At 46.0% G+C, this 25,916-nt stretch overlaps 1 protein-coding gene across 6 annotated transcripts in view; it reads right to left on the bottom strand.

Moving 5' to 3' along the window:
• The window catches only part of LOC119176508 (ubiquitin specific protease 10), a 160,734-nt gene that overhangs the window by 98,779 nt on the left and 36,039 nt on the right, over nucleotides 1-25,916 (bottom strand). For all 6 annotated transcript variants that reach the window (XM_075877774.1, XM_075877772.1, XM_075877773.1 and 3 more), the window contains 2 exons: nucleotides 14,386-14,541; nucleotides 10,642-10,920 (listed from right to left, as the gene is read on the bottom strand). In XM_075877774.1, the coding sequence (XP_075733889.1) occupies nucleotides 10,642-10,920; nucleotides 14,386-14,541 (435 nt within the window). The remainder of the gene's footprint in view (nucleotides 1-10,641; nucleotides 10,921-14,385; nucleotides 14,542-25,916) is intronic.

Genomic DNA, 25,916 nt, shown 5'->3' on the forward strand with positions numbered 1-25,916 from the left:
CGTTTTTGAAGCATCGGTGTAGAATTCGGGACAACTGTATTTGTGTTGGCGTTCATGAAAGTATGTGCAGATATGGGCAACAGGTGCATGCTTTGTGACTTCCGCAAAAGATATGTCACAGTCTACAAGCTGCCACTGCCACGGCGGTAGATATGCAGCAGGAGCCATCAAACAGTGTTACAGAAGTGGCACATCTGTTTCCTCAGCAAGCCCTCTCACACGAAGTGAGTAGGGCTGCCTCATTGAAGGACGGCTGTGGAACAGGGCAGAATAAGACTGATCATTGATTGTGAAATGAGAGGGGTGTTTTTTGTCTGCGTTCACCTTGAGGTAGTACACAAAATATGTGTAACATCTCTCTAAGTGGAGTGACCACTCATTCGATTCCACATACAGGCTTTCCACAGGGCTCGTGCGGAAAGCCCCCGTAGAAAGGCGAATGCCCAAATAGTGCACGGGGTCAAACATCTTCAAAGCACTTGGAGTCGCAGACTGATAAACAACGGCCCCATAGTCTTCTATATGCGAATGAGGCTTCTATACAAATTCATGAGACATTGCCTGTCACTACCCCACGTGGTACGTGACACTACCTTTAGAATATTCATGGCTTTTAGACATTTTGCTTTTAAATACTTGATGTGCGGTATGGAAGTCAACTTGTTGTCTAAGGTTAGACCTAAGAATTTGTGCTCGGCTTTGACAGAAAGACGTTACCCGTTCAGTCGAATATCAGGTTCCGAGTGCAAGCCTCTCTTTTGAGAGAACAAGACACACATGCTTTTTTATGGGTTAAGTCGGAATCCGTTTTTATCTGTCCATTTGGAGACCTTGTTTGAACCCAGCTGAACCTGCCGCTCACATATTGCCAAGTTGCATGAATTGAAGCCAAGCTGAACGTCGTCGACATATGTACGGTAGAACATATTGCGGGGGATGGACAGGTGCAAGGAATTCATTTTGACAATAAAAAGTGTACAACTAAGTACACCACCTTGCGTTACTCCCGTCTCCTGGCCAAATGTTTGGGAGAGAACACTGCGTACACGAACACGGAATGTTCGATTGGACAAGTAACTCTCGATTATGGAAAACATTCTACCGCGCACACCCAGGCGAGACAAGTCTCTTAATATGTCAAAACGACATGTTGTGTCGAAAGCCTTCTCGATATCGAGGAACACAGAGAGGAAGTATTGTTTGTGGGCGAAAGCGTCTCGGATCTGTGCCTCGATACGCACCAGATGGTTGATGGTGGGTCTACCCTCTCGAAATCCACACTGAAATCGGTCGAGCAGACTGTGTTTCAAGGAGCTAAAGTCGGCGATTTATAATCTTTTCAAAAAGTTAGAGACCGGGGTTTTTCCAAACCCCGCACTTTACAGGAAGTGGCACCACGCAGTTTTCCAGTCCCAGTGTAAATTTTGTGATGAGGTAGCGAATTCGGTCCACATGGTGTGGACATGTCGAAGTCAAAACGATGGTTCTCACACTGTAGAATCCTGGGAGGCCCTGCTCCGCAGCTCAGACCCCAACGTCCAGCGCGACATCATCAGTCCAGCCCTTGCTGCTACCGCGTCCCAAGGTATTCCGGCCGACAGCTAGGGGCGACGGGCCATGCCTTAAAAATTGACTAACTTTTTAATAAAGTTTTCTCTCTCTCTCTCAAAAAGTTTACAAAGGCAGCTTGTAAGTGCAATGGGCCTATAACTTGAAACTGAGGAAGGGTCCTTGCCTTCTTTTAAAATGGGAATTATAGCCTCTTTCCAGGAAGCAGGAATGACGCCAGAAAACCATATAGCATTGTATAGGGAGAGTAATGTGTTTTGAGTTTCGAGCGGCAGGTTTTTCAACATTTCATACACAAGTTGAAAGGTTGGTTGTATGCCTCGTAGTTTGTACACTTGTGTTCTAGTTCCTGCTTTTCTATCCTTGCTTTATATCTTTGGAAAGCTTCAGTATAGTGTGATGAGCTAGACACCTGCTCGTAGTGGGCACCGAGGAAGTTCGCCTGATCTTCCAGGCTTTCACCCTGAGTATTAACGAGTGGGAGTGAATGTACTTGTCTTCCTGCTACCCTACGAACCATGTTCCAGACTTTAGCCTCTTGTGTATATGAATTGATCCCTGATAAGAACTTGTGCCAGCTTTCTCTTCTGGCCTGCCTGTGCATTCTCCTGCCTCGAGATTTCATTTTTCTCAAAGCTGTCAAGATTTTCGGCTGTTGGTGAATTCCGAAACAACCTCCATGCCTTGTTCTGCTCCTTTCGCGCATTACGAAACTCGGTGTTCCACCATGGGATGAGTCGCTTGCCAGGCAGTCCAGATGTTTGCGGGATGCACTTGGCTGCTGCATCAATAAAGAAAGCTGTGAAGTACTCCACAGCTTCATCTATGCTTAACCCACATATGTCTGTCCAACTTAAATGAGTAGTGTTATAAAACTGTTCCCAGTTGGCTTTGTACGTCACTCATTTGGGAACTTGTGAAGGACATTCGTATAATGGTGTACTCAAAATGACAAGAAAATGGTCACTTCAGTAGGGATTATTTATAATTTTCCATTGGAGTAGTGGTAGAAGTGAAGGAGATGCAATACTGAGGTCTATGGAGGAGTAAGTTAATATGTTGCCTCTTTTCTAATCAACAGACAAGCACCTGATGAAAAGAGGAACTGTTCGATGAGACGACCTCGTGCATCACATCGACAGTCACCCCATAAACCGCTGTGCGCATTCAGGTCCCCTAGAACCAGATAAAGTTCTGGTAACTCATCTATTAAAGACTGGAAATCATGTTTTTCCAGGCGGTGTTGCGGCGGTATGTATAGAGAGCAGATGGTGACGAGCTTATTCAATAGAACTGCTCGAACAGCCACTGCCTCTAGGGATGTTACTAGTGGTAGATTACTACATACTACTCCTCGATTAACAATAATGGCTACACCACCAGAAGACGCCACAGCATCATCTCTGTCCTTTCAGAAGACAACATATTGACGCAAAAAATTTGCATTCTTGGATTTTAGGTGTGTTTCCTGTACACACAGCACTTTCGGAGAATGTTTCTGTAGAAGTTCTTGGACATCGTCGAGGTTTCGAAGTAGTCCTCTGACGTTCCATTGTATAATTTGTCTCCATTATGGGAGTAAAGAAGTGCTGTGTGTACGAAATGAGTGTGGCTGGTATCTAAAGAGAAAAGTGACTTATCTTAGGAGCGGTCAAGGGAACCTCGCCGCTCCTTTGGCGCAGTCTGCGCCGGTGCAGTGGATGCGTCCATCGCTTTAGGAGAGACGACAGACAATCTTGTTTTCGTTGTAGGCTTTGTCATGACAGACGGAGCCTTCGAACCCACCGGGCTCGAGGTCGAGGGGACCCCTTTAGTTTGTGTGGTGCCCTGGCTGCTGCCAGGGTTCACAGGGGCCTTCTGAGGAGCTGCATTCAAGGAGGGTGGGGCAGCCGAGGCAGCTCCCCCCGTGGGGGCTTGTGGCGTTTGCCTCGGCACGCTAGGCGTGGTCCACGGCATTGCCAAAAACCGAAGTGGTGCTGACCCCCTCGAACCACTTCGGCATACGATGTGTTCCCAGCAAAATGCGGGCAAACGCGCTGCCGTGCTTCACGGAAGCTTATGTTCAATTTAAACTTTGTAATTATTATTTCTGGAATATGCATGACCTGGAATATGCAGGATGGTCACCCTCACAGTTTGCGCAGTGGACTTGTAGCTGAGTCATCGTCAGCGGTATGACATTTGGTGCCGCATTTCGCGCAGGTAAGCTGTCCTCGGCAGCTCTGGGAGCCGTGCCCGAACCTCTGACACTTAGAGCAGCGCCGCGGGTTGGGTATGTATGGTCTGACTGGCAGTTTAAGGGGGGAAAGTCGAAAATCGGCCAAAAAATCGTATTTTCTCTTTCATCATTTTCGCGTTCCCGAGGCCCTTCTGCATCTATCAGCAAATTTTGGCTTCGAAATTCTATTTATTTCCAGAGTTATAAGAGATAAAAAGAGCAACTACGCACAAGCGGACCTTTAAATTCAAGTCTGAACTAGCCTTACTTCAACCGCCAACAGCACGCGAACTACGCGCTCCAACAGCGCCATTTTGGTCTTGTTTGAAAGGGCGCGTTTCCAGTTTTTCTCTTTTTTTCAGTAAGCAACCAAGTGCCCCACGGGGAAGCAAAGAAACGCAAAGCAAAACCACGCACTGCGCGCGATTCCATTGGTTGCCTGACGCACGTGACCAAAATGGCGTTTCTCGATTGGCCAGGAAAACTTGATGGCAGTGTCAGCCGCCATTTTGAAAAGGTATCGCTCTTGCGATGGTGTCTTATCGCTAACGTGTTCGTGCGGTCAGTGTGCTAGAATATTTTGGTGCGGTTCGCTATGCCCAGCGGTGCGAAAAAGTTCCGGTTGAAGCATCACTTTGGCCGTTCACGGAAGAAAGGCAGGGGTAGAAAGCCCAATGGTGCTGCTACTGCATCGCGGGAGCAAGCTCCGACATCGTCTGATAACGTCGACGTGGCCATAGAAGATTCCTCGTGCATGCGCGGCGTGGACGCACGAGTACTGATGTTACCGTCAACACAGGAGTGCGCGAGACGGGTTCCCCGGAGAGCGTACGCTCTGTGGACTATGACCGCGCCGATGCTATCGAGAACGGAGAAGAGCGCATAGACACGCGCCTCCCTGACGTGCGCGATGTCGACTCCGGCCGTGTGAGGGTAGACGTGGATGTGATCGGTGCCAGTGAAGTGCAAGAGGCGCGCGCCCGCGAGCCTGCCACGCTTGAGGATCTTTCCGGCTGGACATCAACATATCCAGCAGGGCATCTTTGAGAGCAAGAGAGAAAGACCGCCGACGGACTGCCAGCTCCAACAAAAAAAGAGGCATCTGAGAATGTGGGGAAGCTGGCCAAGAGGAGGAATAAGGATGGGATGCATCCAGATTATACCCCTGGTGCATTTTCTTAAGCTTTTATAGGTATTTTTCCAATAAAAATGTTTTGCAACATTTTCCTTGTTTTCGCAACACAGCAATTTTGACACATTTGTCACAATGGAGGATAAATAGCTTCTGTTCTATTTGAGATATCAGCATAATTTTTGTTTTGCCAGAAAGATAAATGCATGCAGTAAGCAATATGCCTATTTTCAGGGCAATATACATTTCACAAAATTTTTTAAATGGGTCACATGTATGGTATGTGACAATGGCTTTTTTTTCTGTAAACATTGATGACCTCTAACTTGTTAAAATTCGCCTAGTAAATTGATTTATAGCATCTTGCTATCCTTGAACATTCTACATTGTTTCAATACTGTAACCACCATTTTTGGGTTTTCTAATTAGACGCTAATTTTGCTCCAAACAAAGGACCCGGCTTATTCAATGATAGCACAGTATATTGGGAACTACTAGCCCTATCACAAAAGTAAATACATTTTTGGAATCTGCACATCAAAATACACATACTGTGAAAATTTGGTTCAGATATATCCATAAATAAAAAAGTTGCTTTTCAAGTGCAGCTTCCCCCCTTAAGATATCCTGTTGCTGTTTCAGTGGGGAGAGTGCTAGATGCGAAAGTGAGTATGATGTGTTTCGTTGGGGTTTCTTTACTTTCTCCTCTTATTTTGATACGCTGCACCTGAATGACATTTTCTTCTTTCCAGCCTGTTAGAAGTTCCTCATCAGAGGGGTCCATCAGGGCTTTATCTGATACAACACCCTTCACGGTGTTCATGGTTCGATGCGGTGTGATTGTTATAGGCTGATCCCCAAATTATGTAAGTTTATGCAGTCTCTGGTACTGTGCGTGGTCTTTTATTTCGAGTAGCAGGTCATCACTGGCGGTCTTTGTGGCTTTGTAGCCTGTGCCTAGCGTTTCTATAAGGCATCTGGACACAAGGATAGGTGAAATGTTTCTAGCTTTCTTTTCTGTACTTTCACAGTTGATGTGCTTTTTCCGGAAGTTATCTTTCTTGTTTGGAAGAAATTTAAAAATTGCATCGGTGCGCCGCCTCTTGGAGGGGCGATTGATTGTGAGAGTTCTAGGAGTTCCCATGAATTTGGTAGCTTATTCGGCGGCCATGCCAGCGACCCCCCACCAAGCCCAACAAGGGGACGCTGCGAGACGCGGAGACGCAAGCGCCAGCGGTACATGGCCGCTATAACCTAATATATCTACCCAAGGTTGGATATCTACACCAGGTTAACCCTTGCCGCCGAGAATTGTGGAAGTAAAAAGAAGTGAGGAGAGGACAGGCAAGATCAAAACTAGTACAAAAGACGAAGATGGAGAGACGGAGACAGGAAGAGGCGACTGCCGATTTCCCCTGGGTGGGTCAGCCCAGGGGTACCGTCTACGTGAAGCCGGGGCCAAAGGGGTGTGTTGCCTCTGCCGGGGGGCCTTAAAGGTCCAATCACCCGGCGTCGGCTCAACCCCCAGGATTCCCTTTTCCCCGGACACGGCAAAGCCACGCACGGCTAGGCGTGGGAGGGAGTCGAAACTCCCCCGTTAGCTCGGGTCCGTGGTGTCGCTACGCACCAAACGCCTACTTACGGTGACCGGCGACTACGGCCTCGCTAAAAAAATGATCGTGAAGTGCGACTGTTGTGGCGAAGTCATGACGGCATAGAATTCGCGCTGAGTCAATGGTGATAAGTCCTGCAATGCATTTGCGGTAAACATTTTAACCACGCGTGCGATGCTCTGCAGTGGGAACAGCCAGACAGCCATGAACGATATTTTCGCGGCGATGGCACTGACTCGGTGGGGGCTGCACAATAAGACATTTCAATGGCACTTGAAACCAACTTAGAATCGGCTGCCACCCGAGCTGCCGCGACCGTTATGACTCGGTGCGTGAGTGAAGTAAAGTAGTTATAAAAGGAAACGTGTTTTGGGCCCAAAAAGTACATTGCCGTGTGCTATGACGGCACTTGGTTGACAAGGGGGCATTCCTCTCACATTGGTGTTGGAATGGTTGTCGAACTGTTTACTGAATACGTGATTGACTACCATGTGACGTCCAACTTTTGTTTGGGTTGTGAGAACGGCGCTAAGCCAGGCAGTGAGGGCTATAATATCTGGAAGCCAAGCCACCAGTGCCAGAAGAATTCTAGCTGAGAGTCTGGTCAAATGGAGGTAGAAGCCGGCAAAATTTTGTTTGAACGATCCCTTCAGCGACATGACCTTTGTTACACTACGGTGTTGTGATGGTGACAGCCGCACATACACCATAAAAGAAGCGAAAATTTATGGCTACTTTGAAGTGGAGAAGGAGGATTGCGTAGACCACGTCAAGAAACGTATGGGTACTGCACTATGCAACCTAGTGCAACAACACAAGGAAGAAGGCAAACGAAGCCTAGGTGGCAAGGGGAGATTGCCGAACTGATTAACAAGTTGGCTGTCTACTATGGGCGAGTGCTAAAATCGCACGTAGGTTATGCTGAAGCCATGAGCCGGGCAGTGATGGCAACATTTCATCACGTCAACTCTACCTACAGTTGCCCGAACCACCAACTGTGCCCAACTGGTGAGCAATCTTGGTGTCGCCACAACGCAGCAAAGGCTAAAGGGGAGCCAGAGCCCAAGCACAAATATAATTTGCCCAGTGATGTGGCTGCAGCTCTCTTGCCGGTTTACCAGCGATTGTCGGAGAGGAGACTGCTGTGAAGATGCCTCAGGAGAAAGACCCAGCACTCAAATTAGTCTTTCCACTCGGTAATCTGGAGCATACTAGCAAAAGAGCAGCACTGATCGTTGATTGCAGTACAGGCAGCTGTAGCGGAGGCTGTGCTGCGTTTTAATGCTAATAATGAGCACGCGGCTACGGCCATGCTAGCAGAATTGAATGTGAACTTAACACCTACAGGGTCCAACAGGGCAAGACAAAAGGACCTGCGGCGTAGCACAAGTTCTGCTAAAAAAAGGGCAGCATCACTTGGCCTTACTAAGGCAGTGAACAAATGTCACTATGACAAAATGCATCCCGATTACTCCCCTGGATCATTTTGAGGTACTTTTTCTTTGGAGGGAGAGTGTGTAAATAAATTTTTTTTACCTGTTTCCCCAAAGTGGCATTTCTGATGGTGTCATATTGGAACAACAATATCTGTGGTTCTATTCAACCAGTCTCAATAATTCTTTTTTTGTCAGAAAAGTGGTGAATTGACAAGTGCAGTAGGACTAGTATATAGCTACACATAATTGAAGAACATTTACAAAAATGATCATTTTAGAAAGTTTGGGATTTAGAAGTGAATTTTGAGATGCCCTAATTTAATTTAAAATTATTGTAAAATATTCATTCTTGCCGGATTGAACCCGTGTATCATCCTTCATCACTATAATGTTGAAGTAATTTCCATAATAATTTCTAATTTGTCTGGAAATGTTTTTTGTCGTTTTCTCAAAACTGCGTTTTTGATCATCATGTAGTTTTGGAGTGACGATATCTCTGGTCATACTTATCCTATCGCATCGATTCTTGTTTTGTTAGAAAAGGGGACAAATGGGGATTGCAGTAGGCCTAAAATTTGAACAAATAACATGAGACATATTTTTCAAAAGTAATAATTGCTCTAAAGTGTTACTGAAGCCTTTGGCTTGCAAATGTTTGACATGCTGTAACTTCGGCTCAAATCACTCTAGAACTTTCATTCTTGTACCACTTCAAGCTCTGACAAAACAGGATCATTTTCATATGCCATTGTCTTTGATGACAACCTGCATTAAAGAGAAAACTTTACTCCCAATAAGCCAATTAAAAAAACACAAAATTCTCGATATTTTGAAAAGTACTTGTTGTAGAGAAAAAGTAACTGCCTATTTGAAATCAGTATGTCAAAATACATAAAGCTTGCAAGTTTGATCAAAATGTACCCACAAATAAAGTTTTTTTTAAGTGGGATTCCCCCCTTAAGTAAACAAAAAAGACAGCTTACCCCGACAGTTATGAAGTAAGCATCTTGCATTATATACCGTATTTACTCGCATAATCCTCGGACTTTTTTTGGCGGAAAACCGATGCAAAGTTGGGAGCGCGAGAATTACACGGGGAAAACTTTCCACGAAAACGTACAGAGCGAAAAAAAAAAAACGAAGTGGCCGCAAATCGGGATTCTCACACCAGCAACTAACAAGAAGCTTTGAGAAGTACTAACTAAAACTTACCTCAACAATAAAAAGTACAGGTTCAAGACAAGGCAAGATTTATTTGAGACACAAAAAGTGCGAGCAAATAGTCGGGAATTCGAATACCATACGCAAAGCTTGTGGGCGTTGCAGGCGTAGCGGTAGCGTTCCTCGCTTAACGGAAGCACTCAAAAGGTAAGCGTAGGACGTCAGTATTGGGCTGATGGATGTCAGTATTGGGCTGATGGATATTTAACAGAATCGTCCGCAGTTTCCTTCTGAAGAAATAAAGTTGGCCATCAATCCCAGTTTCATATGCACACAACAGGCCCAACTAGTCTTGGTGGCTTTCAGCTGTTGTCACCAGTAGCAAACACAAAACTCCTAGACTCCGAAGGGCCTTCCGCCGGCCCTGTTGCCGTTGTTTAGTGAATGATCTATCACTTTCAACTTAAAAGCAGCCGTGTAGCTTCAGTATCGCCCCATAACGCGACAAGATTACCGACACAACATAGAAAGCACGCCCCAACGCGCACTTGCCACTTTGGCTTGGCGTGGATTAGATTGAATCTCTGTGCAATAATAGTACGCTTGATGCTTCAGAGATGGCGCCAGACGGCGCACGCTATCATCAGTGGTTGTAGCGAGCAGACGACATTATTGCGACAGTTTTCGGGGGTGCGATAATTACTCAAAGAAAAAAAGAAATCGTATTTTTGTTGGGCGATGGGAGGGGGGGGGGTGCGAGAAATATGCGAGTGCGAGGATTACGCGAGTAAATACGGTACGCACACCTGAGTATTTAGCCATCAGTACTAACAGACAATGGACAGCAAGGCGCTCACTAATGTGGAAACGTGGCCGCTTTCATGCAGGCTTTCCCATTTATTTATGGTGGCATCGCGGAACAATGTTTCTCTACGAGATCTCTGAATCTTGCTCGAAGCACTTATGCACTGGTCACGGGCGCTTGCGCCACCATAGCTATCAAAGCAACGAGGCGCTACTATTTGCTAAGACTCAAAGTTGCGCTCCCGCCGCACAAGTGGAGCTAAGCGCGCCTTTCAAGGCGCCCCCTATATTTTCCAATTGGAGTGTATGCAGCACCCCTTACATACTTAGGTGCTACATCTTCACAACTACTAACTTGTTTTCGAATATCCCCGCATAATTCTCATAGAATCCAATGTATTAAACTAACGATTTATCAGGCAAGGAAGCAGGCTGATGCTGTTGCACCCCTCAAATTTACTTGAAATATCGGACCACACAAATTCTTTGAAATAAACAGTACTTCAAAGTACCAGAGCTCGAATTAATAAAATATTGCTGTATATATAAGAAGTCTTCTTTTTCCTTGGTATAAATTATTTTATGCAAATAAATTACTGATCCACTAGGAATTTCTATGAACGACATTCGATTGTATAATGTATGCTTTAGTTACCTCCATGCAAGACAAAACTTGCTTCATGACATTTGGAAAAGTATTCTACTTGCCAGGCTCAGATCAGGCGGCTCAGCATAATGGGCCGCTGTCACTGGTTCACTGGCCAGTGTACTGGGAGCTGCCATGGCCACATGCGGTGGAGGCTGGGGCGAGACCATGGCCGTAACAAATGACAGTGGATGGTGGCCTTGGGTAGGACTGTAGAAAGGCTGTGCTGTCGGGACGCACATGTAGTACACAGGCTGAGGGAATGAGTAAGAATAACCAGTCTGGCCAGGGGCATACGCGAGAGGCATATGGCCCACAGGATCCTCCATCTGTTCCATAACCTGACAACAAACAAACAAAGGGCCATATATAGAACAATGCACAGTTTATCCAATTTGAAATTAAGTCCTCCCTATGCTTAAACCAACCTCATGCTGCAAAAAACTATGGACATATAATATTTTCACTATAGGAGTAGTACAATTTCACGTGAATGAAGGTGAAAGAAGAGTTTTTCAGGTGGCAAGTACAGGTGGCAAATGACTGGAGTCAATGCCTATAACAATGCATCGTAGGAATTGAGGCTAGCCCACCGCCATTGCGCCGCCTTTGTCATTCTCATGTGCTAACATGACTCTCCCCTGCTCCGCAGTCCGTGGCTTTGCGGCCGTCTAAGAACGCGGCTCTGCAGCTCACCAGGAGCAAACCCTCGCTAGTGTCCATACTCCTTCAGGATATGCTGTACACTACAGTATTTGCATGTAACAAACATGCATATAAAACACAATTCCTGTCACTTGAAATTGTTGGCTAACTAACATTCCCGCAATGATTGTCCTATTGAAGAACACTGTCAAATGAATTTTGGGTTACTATGGACAAATTTTTGTTGGAAATTTGTCTTGAAAATACATTTTAATGAGACGGACACATGTGGCAGAGCAACGATGTAAGTATTATGCATACTGATTTGCGGCGTTATGCCGACCTCCCTATTCGTTCCGTTTACTACGGATTCTGGAAGCTTTGTTTACTACAGATTCTGGTATAACAGACATTCGGATATATTTGACTATAATGTGAGGCCATCAAGGTGGTCAGAACTCCTTTTGAGCAGACTTTTCTACCACGGACATCCCAAACTCAATAACTTCTGACTTCAAAAATCACTTGGATGCTTTTGGGACGGGAATATCAACGTAGCGATTTCAGAACGAAGGCCGCATATCTCCGGTCTGTTAACGATGAGATACCTAGCTACAGCGGTGAAAAATCAGCACACAGCGTGTTCGATTTTGCGTGTTGGGGCGCGAAATTGCTGGCTCCTGCCAGCGCTATTCTGAGTGGTTGGTGCACGACGAGCACAGCTGGGGTTCGCTACTGAAGGGCAAGATTCGTGGTTACAAGAAGCCAGCGGCCAATGTGATTTGTTGCTCGCGACGAAACATGTCTTCTTTGCTTTTGCATATCCACAAGCGCGACTGTTTTACCCGCCAAGTTCAATGCGGAGTTACGTCTAGGCACGACTTCAAGCAGAAAGCGCAGCTGCGATGTGCGTGGCCGTGGTGCCGAATTTTTAAGTGTACGATGTGCTCAATCACGAGTACGCAAATCTGTCCCGCAACGGTCTTCATTGCAAGGTCCAAAGCGCTGATAAGCAGGACGTTCTTCCCAACGAGTAAATGCTATAAAAATTGGTTCGAGACGTGTGCGTGAAATGTTCGCAACGAATACGGCGAGTGATCGTAATTTAAAGACTGAACCCGTGAATACAAAACAAGCCAGAAATGTCACGAAGTGGTGCTATTTTATACAGCCGCGACCTCGCGACTCCCAAGAAGCAGACGACACTATCTCGAAGGCGTATCCGGAATGAGCATCGGACTAGCGAAGTGCACTGGAGCAATACAGCAGAAGCAGGCAATCAGAGTCCTCCAAATGAATTTCGAACATCTGCTTTTTGAACACTGAATGGCCTTTACAAAATACTCCTAGCATGAGCCAAAAAATGATGGGCAGTTCTGCCATTGCGACACTATATATTCTTGAAAACAATTTTTTTTTTTTTTTTGCGACTTCCACGATTTTCACCACCGCGGCACGCGCGAAAAACTTTTTACAGCACTGCTACGTAGTTTTTAGTAAAAAAATTTTGGAATCAGATAGAAAAAAGGCTACGGACACTGAAGAATGATTTCCAATAAATCAAATTTTTTATGCCCCATTAAAAATAAATTTAACATGACTCGTGATTGCCTCACGTTATAACAGACCCACTCAGTGTATCCATAAGAGTCTATTGTAACGGTACTTTGATTTTACATATTCCTTTCACGACAGACCAAAATCCTAATTGATATGTGGGGTTTAACGTCCCAAAACCACCATATGATTATGAGAGACGCCGTAGTGGAGGGCTCCGGAAATTTCGACCACCTGGGGTTCTTTAACACGCACCCAAATCTGAGCACACGGGACAGACCAAAATTCTCTTCACTATGGAGGTCTGTTGTAATGAGGTTATACTGTATTTGAAGAGACCAGGTTAAGGTTAACAGACAGAGAGCAGGCATTAATCAGACTCCACGCTCCTAAGAATGCTATGTGATGGTTTCACCACTACATACAAATGCAGCTACGCTACAAATGCCGCTACGGCATACGCTTCCAGCTTCAGTTCCCGACATGGTAGGAAATTCATATTTCCCACGAAGTATTGGTGGCTACCGGCAGCTGCGGCAACGCATTTTTGTCTTGAAGTTGCGTTGTCCCGCCGATAGAGATCTGCTGTGGTCAGCGGACTGATGTGCACGTAGCATTGTTATTTTATTTGGTCGGTCACGTCTCGCAAGTGTCCCGACCTAATGAGTATATGTCTTACACTGTGTGTTAGGGTCTATGCACTTGGATCTTTGGATTGATTGATCGATTGATTTTGAAAATACAGGTAGCCAACGTGGCCTCCATTTCTTGCTGAAATTAGCCCAACTGAAAAAATTTTGAGGCTGGTGGGGCATTTAGTGCAGAGTGGCACAATTTCAGCAAATTTTATGGTTTTGGCGCAGCTTGGTGCAGAAATGGGGAATTGTATGAAACTGGCACAATTAGTGCAGCTGTTGCACCCCTGAAAATCTCCCATTTGTGGCGCACGTCATGTGATACATTTAGCTTAATTTCTTGGTAAGTAGGGCACTGCTGTTGATAACATTGCCATGTTAGACATGGTCATACACTGAGCTTTCACTCCGACCAATTCTTATTTGCTTTTTAGTGTTCGTTTAAAGTATCTGAAAAATTCCCACAACTGTGCTTGTTCTTCACACATTCTAAGTACAGAGTTCACAGCCTATGCTGGTCAAAGTATGAAGCACCTGGAGATACGCAGACCCCCCCTCCCCAGGACCCTTGCATGCACCTTTCACACGGCGAAGATTAGTAAGCCTTTGCTTAGTTAGTTACCTTTACCGTGGAATAAGCTTCGCCGCATGTTCACTTAAAATATTTGATTTATAATGTTTCCATGGTACTTTTTTTTTTTTGGAACTGTCTTTAGGTGTCATAAACCTGACCATTTTGCAATTACTAGAGCAAAAATTTGTGACAGATTAGTAATATAGGATGTTTTTCGCAGTAAAACTGTCATCAGTTTTAACAAGACCACAGTTGGAGGAAATAGAGTAACCATAACATGAAAAAAATGCATCATAGAGAGAAAGAAAAGAACACTGAACACAACACACAACCAGTATTACTGCGGCCCACAAACAAGATGGCGGATTTCCCATACCAGTATAAAACCCACTTGCCTCAGCTGTAGGTGGAGGTGCTGCAGGCTCGGCTCGAGAATTGTGGTGCATTCCTTTGTTCCTGTGATGGACTCTACGCCCTGGAGGACGTTTCCCTATACCCTCTAATGGCAGAGTAGGTTGAGGCTGGAGCTGTTCATTGAAGTCGCACACCATCTAGATGTAACATGCACACCAACACGTCATGCTGTTACCCTTCTAAAAATATCCAAATAAGAATTACGGCAAAGTGTAAAGCACAGTATTGATATAAAAAGCAACTGCTTATACTGGACGATAAAATAAGGACAAGCGCCTTTGTGTCCCTTGTTTGATTAGCACTTATCTCACCCCATTATGCCCAACCAACTGGCCAACAATCAAGTCTTTTACCAATTGTAGAATTTTACTACCGTATTTATTCAAATCTATAGTTTTTTTTTTTCCAAATTTCTTTGAATCAAATTTTGCAGCCGACTTAGATTCAAAGATTTTGAAGAATGCGACATTTTTCACTAAGAAAACTGGTGCACAGCTAGCGCCACCTAAACAGTATTGTAGCCCTTACAAGCCGAGCCAATACCTGGCTTAAGCCAGGTGTTGGCTCGGCTACTATACTTGGGCAAAACTTTCTGTGTAGATGAAGGGAAAGATATGGGGGCGGAGCTACCGCTCCTATACACCTCGGCGAAGTAGTCCGGTTCGTCTCGCGTTACGACAGATGGCCATGTTTAGACAATCCCACTGCACACTATTTGATACGCCTGCTTACATAGCTCTTTGTGAGTGAAATTTGACACAAGCTCCTTCGGCGAGTCGTCGGAATAGCTGGAGGACGACGCGCACTTACCAAAAGACGAAGGCGCCATTTTGACTAAGAGGTGCATGGAAAATATACAATGTTTTCAGACGCGCAAAAGCGCAAAGAGAGACTTCGGAAAGCAACAACAGATATGAATTACCGCTTGGTGCATGCAGCGTCTCTTTAAAAGCAGAATCCAGAAGAAAATAATGTTCTTTCTTATTACTTTCACATGAAAAACACGGATGCATTTGTGGCCCTATATTCTAAAGCGATGGCACACCCCCACTTTGACTCCATAGCCTTTTCTTCATCGCAACACAAAGTTGTCTCCAAGTATAATGGTTACAATACTGTCAAGGTGGCACCAGTTGTGCACCACTTTTGTCAATAAAAAATATTGCGTTTTTCAAAATCCTTGAATCTAAGCCAACCCTAGACTCGAATAAATACGGTACATATCTATGCATCAGCTGTCATTAAAAATAAGGAGAGAAGACAAAGGTGAAAAAAAGAAAGAATATCAAATGGTCACTTATGCAAAAAAGCTATGAGACCACACCAATGGCTACCTTGACAAGCCAGCAGAAAGATAAACTACTGTGGGGACACTTACCCCAGTATTCAAAAACGCTGCTTGACTTGAACTTGTCACCGACTTCAATGCAGCACAAACACGTTTCGAACGCGTTGTCTTCAGGCGATGCCAAGGCAGCACAGACGCATTTCAAACGCGCAGAATTGAAAGCAGTTTCAAGTCAAAGTCAAGGAGCGTTTCTGGATACGGGGGTAAGAATCGTAAAAAAAAGCCAAAGAGAGTTTCGAAAAAAAAAAAAGTTTGTACCTCCAGACAGCTGCCCTCAAAATATTGCCAATTTCACCCGGAAAATTGGTTAAAGCTTTGATTCTAGACACCATGAGAGCCGCAAATCGCATCGCAGAAGGCAAAATTTGTTCGAACTTGCTGAGCGTGCAGCAGCTGGCCGATCGGCGCAATGTTGGGCTTGTTTTGAAGCTGTTTTCTTTGTGCGAATTTTGTGGTGTTTCAAAACGATGTCCCTTCGACAGAATGCCAGCTATCGTTGCTTTTCCAAAAAAACTATGGGCCAGAGGGCACGCGCGCAAGGCGAGCCACCCCCCTTTTTTTTTTTGAGCCTCCCATTGGCTGGCGCAACCTGGGGTAGCCATTTCGTTGCTCGCCCGCGCTGCTGCAGTGTCGTGCCAAGTGTACGAGATAGACGATAGTGCGCACAGCTGAATTTGGTCGCCGACGCGATGCTAAAACTACCTGCTGCCCGAGGTGCGGCGCATTCTACGAAAATGAACTGGTTCCCTTTGGCAAAACTGCAGCTACCAGATCGTTGGACAGTGCTTCAGTGCCATTTGAAACCGCATTGTTATGACATACTATACGGGACTGCCGAGTGCGCGGGAAATGTGGTGGTAGAACGGGTGCTTGGTATCACTGTGTGTAGTGCGTTTTGAAGCAGCGGAGGTTCAAGCTTTTGGATATTGGTGAACGGGGGCAAAGAAATTAGCGTGGACTTTGTCCTTGTGAAAAAATGCGTTCGTTGGGCTTCTGCCTTGTTCTGAGTTCGGCTCAAGAGACCTGTGTCAAGGCGGAAGGTATCACTGCACTCGATTGATTGATTGATTTGTGGGCTTTAACGCCAAAAAACCACCATAAGATTATGAGAGACGCCGGAATGAAGTCCGCAAATTTCGACCACCTGAGGTTTTTTAACGTGCACCCAAATCTGAGCACACGGGCCTACAACATTGCTGCCTCTATCAGAAATGCAGCCACTGCAGCCAAGATTCGATCCTGCGACCTGCGGGTCAGCAGCCGAGTACCTTAGCCACTAGACCACCGCGGCGGGGCTGCACTGCACTTGAAGCTTGTGGTGTACACGTATCCCGAAGGAGTACGGCCACCAGCATGGGTCCGGTCTTAGCGAGCCGCAGGGCACGCGTTAACCGTCGACGTGGCGAGAACACGATACTGCTCAAGTCGCAACACTTTATTGTGGCAACACCAAACGCAGTACAGCCCGTTGCAAAAGGCGCGGCGGGAAAGCAAGTAGGCTTATCCACGCCACGGGCACAAAGTACTACACAGGGTGCCACGAGCACGTCTCCGCGGTAAAGGTGATCCATGGAGACACCGGAACAAAGGCCCGGTTGCTCGAGCGAGGGCAAAGCTCAGTCGGTAGAGCATGAGACACTTAATCTCAGGGTCGTGGGTTCGGGCCCCACGTTGTGCGCCAGTGTGGTGTACACGTATCCCGAAGAAGTACGGCCACCAGCGTGGGTCCGGTCTTAGCGAGCCGCAGGGCACGCGTTAATTGTCGCCGTGGCGAGAACACGATACTGCTCAAGTCGCAAGACTTTATTGTGGCAACACCAAACGCAGTACAGCCCGTTGCAAAAAGGCGCGGCGGGAAAGCAAGTAGGCTTATCCACGCCATGGGCACAAAGTACTACACAGGGTGCCACGAGCACGTCTCCGTGGTAAAGGTGATCCACGGAGACACCGGAACAAAGGCCCTGTTGCTCGAGCGAGGGCAAAGGCACTCGCGTTGGCTTCGAAGGAAGACGGGTCGGCGTAGCGAGGCCACGCACCGCCCTTCGGCCGTACGTACGCAGCGGGGCAACAAAAAGATGAGCGTTCGCTTCGGGCGCGAGGCGCCGTCAGCGAAGTCCAACGAGCCCCCGAGCGACGGGAGTCGACGGACGGAAAAGATTGCGTGGCTCACCGTTTGCTGTCCCAGAGAGTATCTGACCGCTCCCGACGCAGCGCGCGAAAACCTCTCGGGAGTCCCCGCGCGCGGCGCCACAGTCAACATCCGCTTCCGGGTGAGGGAGTTAAACGTCACTCCGCTCTCCCACCACGGCAGACAGCAAAGAAGGGCAGACATGTTGGTACATGAGAACGGCAGAAAAGGCGGCAAAGCCCGCGCAAAGGCAGCGGGCTAGCCTCAATTCCCACAAGTTTGAGACTCGTGCGAGAAGCGTTTCTGACTTAATGTAGCTGGGGATAATAGTAGTGCTAAAATAATGGATTATGAAGCAAAATGAATTTATTTAAGGCAACCAATATCATCGATGAGGGCGCAACGTCAATCGCACCAACCACGGCCTGACAGCAACACTCAAACTGCCAAGACGCTTTGTTACTCTTTGAGATATTGATTTGTGCGCCACAGCCTTCAGAAACCAAATTTGACATGAGTAGTTACAGAAGGAGCACTTATACAGTTGTGATACAAAGAACAAGCTCTCAAATCAGCACAAATTAGCAGGGAACCCCTTGTACAGCCCTTCACTGCTTGAGAGCCAAGAGTTATTGCTGGAAAATCATCGCGGATTTTTTGTTTAATAAATAAGCCATGTGCCTCCTAGGACCAATCTCTGTCTATTTTATTTGCTAATAGGAAGTCCACATTTTTAGACAGCTTTTGTACTTATTTAGCTTGCAGGGAATTGATGCAGGCCTATGAAATAGTAAAGACAGTGTTCATCATTCTGGTTCTCGGTGTACCACATGGCTTTACAAGATATTATGAATATATTAGCAAGTAATGGTCAAATATTTGGTATGGCTATTCTCATGACGAATAATTCTATTGAATGATTAATTCGTAATACTGTGGCTGTTCTTCCACTGACGTTACAGTTGCCTGAAACTTAAAATGCATTTTTTTTTTTCAGTTTGATGTTTTTCCTCAATGCACTCAGCCTTACGGGGGTTTTTCTTATGTTGTTGATGTTGTTGAGTAAAAATGACAATTTTACTCAAATTGAAACAATTTGGGCGGTGATGCTATTTATATTTCTGTAGGGTCATTCTGCAAACTATAATTAAAAATATCAATGATAGTCAATAATGTAAAATAACAGTGGGTGTTCATCCCGTATCTAGGCAGAGCTCGCAAAAGCAATACTAACGCTCCCAGCATCCCCGGTATCCACCCCCTGCCCAGGGTCTGGATAAGGCAGGAGAAAATTTTATGCCGGCTCTAAACAATTACGTTGCTATGCACCGTGATATTACAATATTTCTTCCCTCGTTAAACCTACGAGAGAGGACTAGGAGGCGACGCTACTTAGCTGCTCCAACATTGGGGTCCAACAGGCCGCGATTGCCCGAGCAAAGACAGCAGTATTGTCGAATGACGTCCCTGACTGAGGATGTCACCTATTCTGTAAGGCCCTTTCGGGGACTCATACGCTGGCATTTATAATGAAGTTTTTCAGCACCACCTTGAATAGAAATAGCATCACCCCCTGAAGCATATTTTGGGCGTTGGGGCCATGCACTCCAATATTAGTTTCAGTGCGTCAAAAGTGCCAAAAAGGCCAGTAAAGAGTAGGCCCTAATAATTTTCTGAACCTCAATAATTTTTGAAGTAGTTCAGCTATCAAAAAACTTGGATTTAGATTTGTGGGGTTTAACGTCCCAAAACCACCATATGATTATGAGAGACGCCGTAGTGGAGGGCTCCGGAAATTTTGACCACCTGGGGTTCTTTAACGTGCACCCAAATCTGAGTACACGGGCCTACAACATTTCCGCCTCCATCGAAAATGCAGCCACCGCAGCCGGGATTTGAACCCGCGACCTGCGGAGCTATTAAAAAAAAAAAACTAATTACAGATATGAAATCCACAAAAAAAAAAACAGATCAAGACAGTGAAGTTTCGTTTATACTGACTCTGGAAATTGAGGCTAGCCGCCGCCATTGTGCGGGCTTTCTGGCGCATTTCTGCCGTTCTCACGTCATAACACGCCTCTCCCTACCTCCGTGGTGCGTCGACGCTGGGGAGCAGGAGTGACGTTGACCCCTTTCACCCACATTTCGCCTATGGTGCTGTGTTTGTCTCTTGGAATGTCTCGCGCGTGCTTCGGGAGTCTGTGAGAAAAGACCTCTCCGGGACCTCAAAGGGTGAGCACGTATCTTTTTGTCCGTCGGCTCCCTTTGTTTGGGGCTAGCTCAGACTCGCCACCAGCGCCTTACGCTTGCAGCGAATGCTTATCTTTCGTTACCGCTTTCGACGCTAGGCTAAAGAGTGGTGCAGCGTCTTCGCACTAAACCGACTACGCCGACCCTTACCTCTTGAACCCAGCACAAGCGGATTTTGCTCTCGCTCGAGCGACCGGGCCCATTTTCCCTCAGCGGCGTATCACCGTGAATCCCTTTTTCCCACGTGCTCGCGGCCCCCTTTTTGTTGTACTTTTCGCCCGTGGCATGGATAAGCCTCGTTTGCTTTCCCGCCACCCCTTTTGCAACGGGCTCTGTACTGCATTTTGTTTTTGGTGTTGCCGCAGGCAATGAAGTATTGCGACCTGTTTGAGAGTTTGTATTTGCTTGTATTGAGAGTTTGTATTTGCCATGCTGCGCTCGGCGCCTTGGCTGTTAAAACACACATGTGCAGCGGCATTAGTCACGTGAGGCAACTGTTAAAGCGACCCTGTGGCTCGCTAAGACGGGACCCACGCTAGTCGTACTCCTTTGAGATACGTGTACACTAAAACTCAAAAATAATTTTTTTTAGAACCTATATTCCTAAAACAGATGGACTGACTGATTACAAGCACGCTACATTTATAAGCAACACACCTACTATAATCCTGTTCTTATATAGACTGCACTGCTTGGCAAGTTTTTCTCACTATTATATGGACCTGTCAGCAGAATTTTGTGGTCGCCACTGATCTGTACAGAATCCTAACCGATAACATCGCTTACGCATCGTCTGTTTTACGTGCGAGTAAAAACGCGCTAATGCTAGGGACGAAGGCAGCTGAAGCAGAGATGAAACGACCCGGCCATCACCGTTGAAGAGCACATGCGATAACATCGCTCCGGCGCTTGCTTACAAGTTATTTAGTTGGGCAAGGGGCCACAGTACAGTCCTGCGGACCACTCGCCTTCCCCCAGCTCAGCCTTCTCTGCTCGCAGCCCGAACGCATAAGAAAAGAAAACAAGCACTCTTTTTGACAACCTTTGCGAATGAGTAAACACACACACACAAAAATACAAGAGTGTTAGAGGAAAAAAGGTGCGTAAGAAAAGAAATCAAGCACTCTTTTTGGCAACCTTTACAAATGAGTAAACACACACACACACACACACACACACAAAAATACAAGAGTGTTAGAGGAAAAAAGGTAAAAATATGGGGAGGAGTGCCCGATAAGGGGGATGGGGATAAAAGAGACAGGGAGAGGGGAAAAGGGTCGGATTTAAAAAAGAGGGAAGAGAAAGTAAAAAAAAAAGTCCTGACTTGCAAAATAGAGAAACGCTGGTTTATCGTGGCGAGCAGCTTAACTCTTTCCTTACCACGGAAAAATTGGCCTATTTTTGTATGTTGCAGCTAGGAATTTTCTGCGCCGTCGCTACTAGATTTACAGTGCCATGCAATACATCAAAATAAATACGAATGAATGTACTTTTGAATGCTTTTTATTTTGAAACAATAAACAAAATTTATTTGGCGAAAAAAAATCGTATACAAAAAAACTCAAAAATTTTCAAAAATTTTATTTGGAAACGAAGCGATATCTCCGACAAAAAAATTTTTCTGGGAAATTTTGAAATATACAAAATGTTTAGCAATCACAGGGCAACATTATTTAGAAGAATTGTTAAAATTGACAAAGCTGTTTTTGAGTTACAAAAAAATTGCGTGATGCATAGCGAAATGGTGAAGTTCTGAGTTGGTCTTACGCGAGATTTTTTTTTTTTAAGAAAAAAAACTTAACAGCAAAATTTTACATACCAAAATGCAAGTACTAAATGTAGGGTTTGAAAGGTATATTTGACGGAAGAACTGGCAGATCTAAGTAGGTAACAAAAATTGACAAACACAAATAATTAGGTACGTTCACAACAAACGTCGTAATGATTTACTTATATCTTCCGAGTATAAAATTATGGAATATTATGAGAGATGCAAAATATTTAAAACAGCGTATTGGAGTAGGATTGAAAAAATTAAAGTTATAGCTGAAGAACTTCTTGAGCTATAAATTGTTCACTCAAGGAGAACAGTGTGCCAGACACCAAAACAGTTTCTCGTTGTGAAGCACAAATAGACATTGCAGGTGCGATAGAAAACGTTCGTCTTGTGTTGAGACTTGTTTTCTTGGTAGCACTTCTTACAGTTGCGGTGTATCTCCAATCGTTCAGGCTGGTGCTGTACACCTGTGGGTGGCCGAATTGGGGTGGGAGGAATAGAAGCTGGTGCGGTGTGTCCTCTATCTGAAGTTGTTGAACGAGTTCTGTCCTAAAAGCCAGCTGATCGAAGCGAGAAAGCCTAGAAAGTTCAGGTGTTTCTGGATTTTACCTCCGATGTGCTTCAAAAAGAATGTAGCTGTTCACAGCTGCGATATCAATGCTGTGGAAGAACACCGTCTTCCACCAGCAGACGCATTTTTTAAGAACATTGTAAGAAGCAATCAGCTGGTCAGACTTGTCGACCCCTAACATGCCGGCATTATATTCGTCAATGAGTTTAGGTTTCCTGATTGTGATCTGTTCCCACTTCCCGTTTTTCTTTTCCCTTCTCTTAGCAAGCACGTGAGCGTTAGCGGTGTGAGCTGTGCTAACCATATGCACAACATGCCGATCCTTCCACTGAAGGTACAATACCCCCTTATCCCGTAGCCAGCGAATGTCCCCTCTCTTGGCTTTCCTTTCCCAGGTGATATTTTTCAATTCTGATGGGAACCCGCGGCAATCTTTTCTAGTAGTGCCACACGCGAGTGTCTTGCATTCTAGCAAGTGCACAAGAAGATATGTGGACGTAGAGAAATTGTCCATGTAAATGACATGGCCACGGTCAAGGTATTTGTCACAAAGCTTCGTCACCACATGGAATGCCAGCCCATTTGTGCTTGGTTTTTCACGCTTCCCCCTGTAAACTATGAATTGAATGGTGTAGCCGGTCTTCGGATCTGCAAGAACCCACAATTTGTATCCCCATTTCACAACTTTGTCTCGAATGTACTGCCGAATTCTGGAGCGCGCTTTGGATTTAACCGTTCTTTCATCAACTGAACTTTCGCAATACGGCTGGAAAAACGTTGCAGAGCAGTCATTGATGTGTTGAAGAAGCCAAGACACCTTGTCCAGTTTTTGTGCGGTAGTGCCGTTCGTTTCGAGATCTGAAACATGCAGCATGGCCAGAGGTGCGGTGAAACGCCGCCTTGACATGACTTTTGGCGGAAGAAGTTCAGAAAGCATTTTAGTCGTACTCCAGTAAAAATTTAGACGCGGAAGTTTTAATATCCCCATATACATCAGGAGTCCGATGAACTTCATCATCTCCTCCGGCGTCACTTCCTTCCACGATCCGTCTTTCTCACCGTATGTCGGCTTTTCAAGTATGTGAGCCCACGCATACTTGTTGGTGTTTAGACAGATTGCGCGGATCACTTCCGCCGTGAAGAAGCGGCGAAAAAAATCCAGTGCTCTCGTCAGCCGATGTGCACGACTGCGGAGCGTCATGCCGAGCTCGATGCTCGGATCTTTCTGGGGTCGGAAGTCCACGCGTCTTTGTGCTGGAGGCAGCACATCGCGTCCATATGAAGTAGACACGCTAGAAATAATAATAATAATATGTGGGACACATACAGAGCAAGTCAGCCAGCTCCAGAACACGATAAACAAAACAGAAGGTGAAAACCAAACATACCCGCGACTAACAGCTGACGTTCCCGGCTGATCTGATGAAATTTCTTCATCGGAGCAAAAATCCGATGTCACCACATCGTTGTCTGATTCCTCACTGCTCGAGAAATTCAAAAGATCGCTCGTCGAGGCGTCGGCATCGAGCGAAATCGGTTTTATCCGAGCGCGCGCAGTTTCTGATGACGCCATCGCGCGAATCACATGCTCTTCAAACTTTGAACGGGCGTGCCCTTTAAAAATCACCGCCACACGGTAAAAATGCGAAACGTACAGAAAAGGCAATTCTAGTGTGTGTACCATCGCCTAGATGGCGCTACAAGTCCATATGCACGGTGTTTGTTGAAAAATAGGGGCGTGAAATCGTCGTTCACCGGTGAACGATGCCTAGTGGCGTGGTAAGGAAAGAGTTAAAAAAGCCCTGCCATTAGGTTCGATGAACCCTTGCGGAAGCACGGTTCAGCTGAGCTCCTTGAGGGTGAGGGGGAAAGGGGACGCATAAAGGAAAGGTACAGAAGTGTGCGGTGAGGTGTGGGCATACGCATGCTCAGTTCCCTTTCCGGGTACAGGTGGGGGAGAGTGAAGGTCTGTCCCAGGGTCGCCCCCCCTCCACCCAAGTCGCCTCACCCCTCATTATTTCAATCTAATGGGCTGACTATGCTCTCCCCCAACCCCCCCACCGCAATGGTCAACAGCTGCACCCCCACTGTTCTAAGGGCGTGGGGGGAACAGCCACAAAGAGGGCCGCGCATTCTTCCGTTCGTGTGCCCGTTTGCAAATGTGTCACTACAAGTCATGTCAAAGCAAGCGCTCCTGTTGGTGGTGCTGGCTCCCTCCTTACTCTCCTTTTTTCTCTCTCGCATACACTGCGGCACGAGCAGTTCAAAATACGCAGCCCGCGTGATAAATGCGAACTACCTCCTTGGAAGACACCAGTGCTAAATGAGGACGATGTGGGGTCATTTTTGTACGCCACCATCTCCTCTGGCGTGTAATATCGAACGTAAACATTCGGCGATTGTCCATCTGGCACGAAAACCGGTGCTGTGATGAGATGGGGCCTTTCACGGCTGCTTGAATGGCTTACTGCCCAATTCCTACATCAGGGGCACAAAAACCGATGCTGTGATGAGATGGGGCCTTTGACGTCTGCTTGAATGGCTGACTGCCCACTTCCTACATCAAGAAACCAAGAATTTTTACGAAAAGATGCGGACGACCTTCGTCAGTTGAACAGCGAACAGAGTGTAGTGGCACAGCACTGCGAGCAGTCTGACTACCATCACTTCTTAGAATGCTAACACAATCAACAGCCAGGAAAAGCATTAACCGTAACATAGAGTCACTGCCCTCTCTGTACTCCAACGAAGTTTTCTCCCTTTTTTTCGTTAATGTGCGTGACCTTCAAAAACTGCACAGCCATGCACGATTTTGCTGCTCCTACTCGGCAGGCTGCATGTTCTGGCGCTATTTTCGTACATTGAACAGAGTTGAACCTTGCTGCCATCGTTAAAAAAAAAAAAAGAAGAATCCTTTATTACTACAAGGCCAGACAACTTTACTCAAGTGGCCAGACAAAGCACTGGACACACGAGGCAAAACTGGATTGCCGGGAGATTTTCCTATGACCCCTACAACCGGGAGAAACGTTCAAAAGTTCAAAATCCGGGAGTCTCCAAGGTAATCAGAGACTTGGCAGGTATGCTATACGATGGCGGCATACTGACCTCACACCTTGCGATTTTTTTCCCCATTGGTGGCACATCAGCCGCCTGCCGTCTCTACATCCTTCACTTAACAAAGTGAAGGATGGGGAGCCAGCAGGCAGCCATCAGATACTCGGACGCATATTCGAAAAAGTGCTTTTCCAAGTTGTGATGCGTATTGATGCAGGTGAGACGCTTGTGTTTACTGCACGCTTTCGTATACTTGCATGTGCAGTCTTGCCAGATATTACCCCCCCCCCTCCTTTTTTATTTCTTTTTTGCAATACTGTCACCCCTGGCTACACATATGAATGCCTTTGCCTGAAACTCTATCGCAAAGGTCTGTATGTC

This window comes from Rhipicephalus microplus, chromosome X (genome assembly GCF_043290135.1).
Source record: "Rhipicephalus microplus isolate Deutch F79 chromosome X, USDA_Rmic, whole genome shotgun sequence".
NCBI lineage: Eukaryota > Metazoa > Arthropoda > Arachnida > Ixodida > Ixodidae > Rhipicephalus > Rhipicephalus microplus.